This window comes from Trichechus manatus, unplaced genomic scaffold (assembly GCF_000243295.1).
Source record: "Trichechus manatus latirostris isolate Lorelei unplaced genomic scaffold, TriManLat1.0 scaffold00185, whole genome shotgun sequence".
Lineage (NCBI taxonomy): Eukaryota > Metazoa > Chordata > Mammalia > Sirenia > Trichechidae > Trichechus > Trichechus manatus.
Genome location: NW_004444121.1, coordinates 3,704,171 through 3,707,355, shown reverse-complemented (window position 1 = coordinate 3,707,355; position 3,185 = coordinate 3,704,171). Strand labels below are relative to the sequence as shown.

Genomic DNA, 3,185 nt, shown 5'->3' with positions numbered 1-3,185 from the left:
AGGGAGCAGGTGGGGTGGGGAGACTTCGTGGCCACGTGGGCCCCTGCTGGACACTCAGGGCCGTCGCCACCCAGCTAAGCGCTTCCTGTGCCTGGGGGCTGGAGGTCCAGAGCCACATTCCCAGAACCCCTGCATCTGGGTTTCAGTCGGACCCCACCAAGGCAAAGGCAGTCCTGGCAGATCTTAGGACAGTGGACACCTGTAAGACATAAGCAACCCGGGGCCCTGACTTTCCCCAGCAGGAGGCAGGGAGAACGGTGGAGGGAGGTGCCTTCCATACCTGCTGACCTCAGGTTGGAGGGAGGGGGGCAAGATGAAGCAGCAGCTGAGAGCCACGTGCGGGGAGGGGAGCCACTGCCCAGGGAATGGACTTCCTGAGGGCCCCCGCCAGGACAGCCGCTGCCTGGGAGGAGGACACAGGCTCCTGCAGGCCAGGCTGGCGGCCCCTCTGGGCCCTCCCTGGGATCGGCCTGGAAGCCTTGGGGGCTCTGGCTGCCTAATCCCCTCCCTGTGGCACATGGTGACCCTCAGGTGCCCACCCTGTCCCAGGGGGCAATCATGGTCTGGTGGGAGCCAGCACCCCTTGCAGCAACCAGAAAGGATTTATTGGGGACACCGGGCACGCAGAGCTGCGCAGCGGCGGGGAGGGTCGGCGGGCAGGAGCCCTTCCCTCGGGAGCCTTCCCGTGGGCCGCTGTTCCTCGCCGTCCGGCCCGCCCGCCCGCCCGGCAGCCGCGCCTACTCCCGGTAGTGGATCCTCTGGTGCTGGATGAGCTGTGAGCTCTGGCCGAAGGCCTTGCCGCAGGCGCTGCAGGCGAAAGGCTTCTCGCCCGTGTGGGTCCGCAGGTGGCGGAAGAAGTGGGAGCGGCCGCGGAAGGCCTTGCCGCACTCGGGGCACTCGTAGGGCTTCTCGCCCGTGTGGATGCGCTGGTGCTCGATGAGCACGGAGCTCCAGATGAAGGCCTTGCCGCACTGGCTGCAGGCGTACGGCTTCTCGCCCGTGTGCAGCCGCTGGTGCCGCACCAGGTTGGAGCTCTGGCTGAAGGCCTGGCCGCACTCGCCGCACTTGTAGGGCTTCTCGCCGTTGTGGGTGCGCAGGTGCTGCGTGAAGTGCGAGCTGTGGCTGAAGGCCTTGCCGCACTGGCCGCACTCGTAGGGCTTCTCGCCCGTGTGGATGCGGTGGTGCTGGATGAAGCCCGACCAGCCGCGGAAGCGCTTGCCGCACTCGTGGCAGGCGTAGGGCTTCTCGCCCGTGTGGATGCGCTGGTGCTTCAGCAGCAGCGAGTTGTACTTGAAGCTCTTGCCGCAGGTCTCACAGCGGTGCGGCTTCCCGCCCCGCGCGCCGCCCTGCCGGTCCCCGAACCCCACGCCCAGGCCAAAGCCGCTGCCCAGCTCAGGGCTGCCGCCGCCGGCGCCGGTCCCGGGGGCTCCCTGGGGCAGCAGCGTCGTGCGCCAGGCGCCCCTCTTCTGCGTGCGGGGTCCTGCCCCTGGTGGCTGGCCCGCCGACCGATCCAAACTGGCCGCTGGCTCAAAGCTGTCCCCACACTTGGGTCTCCGGTGAAGGGCCCTCAGCAGGCTTTTGAGCACCCCGGTGTCCTGGCCCACCTCCACCTCAGGAACGTCCGGCTGGGGAGACGGCGCTGCCTTCTCAGGCTCCGACTCGGAATCTGCAATGAGGAAGTGGCAGAAAGCATCACGCACCCACCACGTCTGTGCAGCACCTCATGTGCCTCAGGGCTCAGCGTCCTGGGAGGAGGGGTGACGAGGGCCCTGTCTGGTGGAGGGGTGAGCAGAGGTCCCCATTTGCACGGAGAAGCCAGGGAGGCTAACTCACTCGGTCGCTGGGGGAGGTAGAAGAGGATGCACTGGGCAGCCCGGGGGGCCCCTCTGGCAGGCAAACGTCTGGTTCTGATGGCTAATGCACAGGGAGCCTCTCCTGAGAAGAGCCTGGGGCCAAGAGCTCAGGGACGAGAACCTGCATCACCTGCCAGGTGAGTCACCTGGACCAACAGGGAAGCCGAGGGCAGGGGCTCCAGAGGGGTGACTGAGTTGGAAGTAACGAGCATTAGTTACAGCCCTGAGACCAGGGACTGTAGTGCACCCCAAAAGCCTTCCTCTGGTAAGCTGCCCCCAGAAAAGAGACCAAATGGAACGCTGAAAGAGTTGTTCCCAGATGGGATGAACTTACTACGTAAATAACATGGATCTGAGCACTTAGGAGTGGGCTGTGGTGGGCAGTGGTTAGGGGGCTGGCTGTGGTGGGTAACGGCTAGGGGGCGGGCTGTGGTGGGTAGTGGTTAGGGGGCTGGCTGTGGTGGACAGTGGTTAGGGGGTGGACTGTGGTGGGTACTGGCTAGGGGTGGACTGTGGTGGGTACAGGTTAGGGGAAGGGCTGTACTGGCTAGCGGTTAGAGCGGACTATAGCGGGTAATGGTCGGGGGTGGGCTGTGGTGGGTTACACGGTGCGCCGCCCAGACTCCCCCAGCAATGGCGTGCTGCTAATGGCTCACAGCTCACTGCCTCCCTGGGAAATGCCCTAGACCAGTGGTTCTCACCGGGGGTGGGGTGAGAAGGTGCCCCTCAGGGGATACGGAACACTGGCTGCGGGCAGTCTGGCTGTCACACTGGGGGAGGGGGCACTACAGGCCCCTAATAAGGAAGGGCCAGGGATGCTCTTAAACACCTACAGTGCGCAGGACAGCCCCCGTCACAAAAACCACACGACTCAAAATGTCAACAGTGCTGTTGAGAAACCCTGCATAGGAAGGCAGCTTCCTTATCTGGGGTTCTGTCCGCTCTCCAGGAACAGCCCGAGTCCAGTGACCATGGGGGACAAAGGCCGGGCTGCCATGCCTCGGTGGGGAGAGCTCTCCAGGCCCTCCCAGCTCAGAGCCCCCATGGGACCGGCCGAGGCCTCTATGGCACCTGCACCAGCTCCTCCCCGCCCCTCCCCTTCCCGGGGCACTTCCTAGTAATCTTCCCGACACAGACCTGAGACCCCTGCCCTCAGGGTCTCCCAGCTGGTGTGTGAAGAGCCCAGTACAATGAAATCCTGCTGATGTTTACTAAGTGCTGATCACACACTGGGCTGGGGACAGAAGAAGACTCCCTGAGGGCCTTCAGTCACGAGAGAAGAGGGGTAGGCGGGGGAACAGTGAGGGGCTGAGGGCCTTCAGTCACCAGAGA

The 3,185-nt window shown here is 64.7% G+C and overlaps 1 protein-coding gene across 1 annotated transcript in view; it reads right to left on the bottom strand.

Annotated features, from left to right (window-relative positions):
- Positions 1-737: 737 nt before the first annotated feature.
- GLI4 (GLI family zinc finger 4) overlaps positions 738-3,185 on the bottom strand; it is a 12,502-nt gene continuing 10,054 nt past the window's right edge. Inside the window, exon 4 of the mRNA XM_004387378.2 lies at positions 738-1,666. Within this exon, the coding sequence (XP_004387435.1) occupies positions 738-1,666 (929 nt within the window). The remainder of the gene's footprint in view (positions 1,667-3,185) is intronic.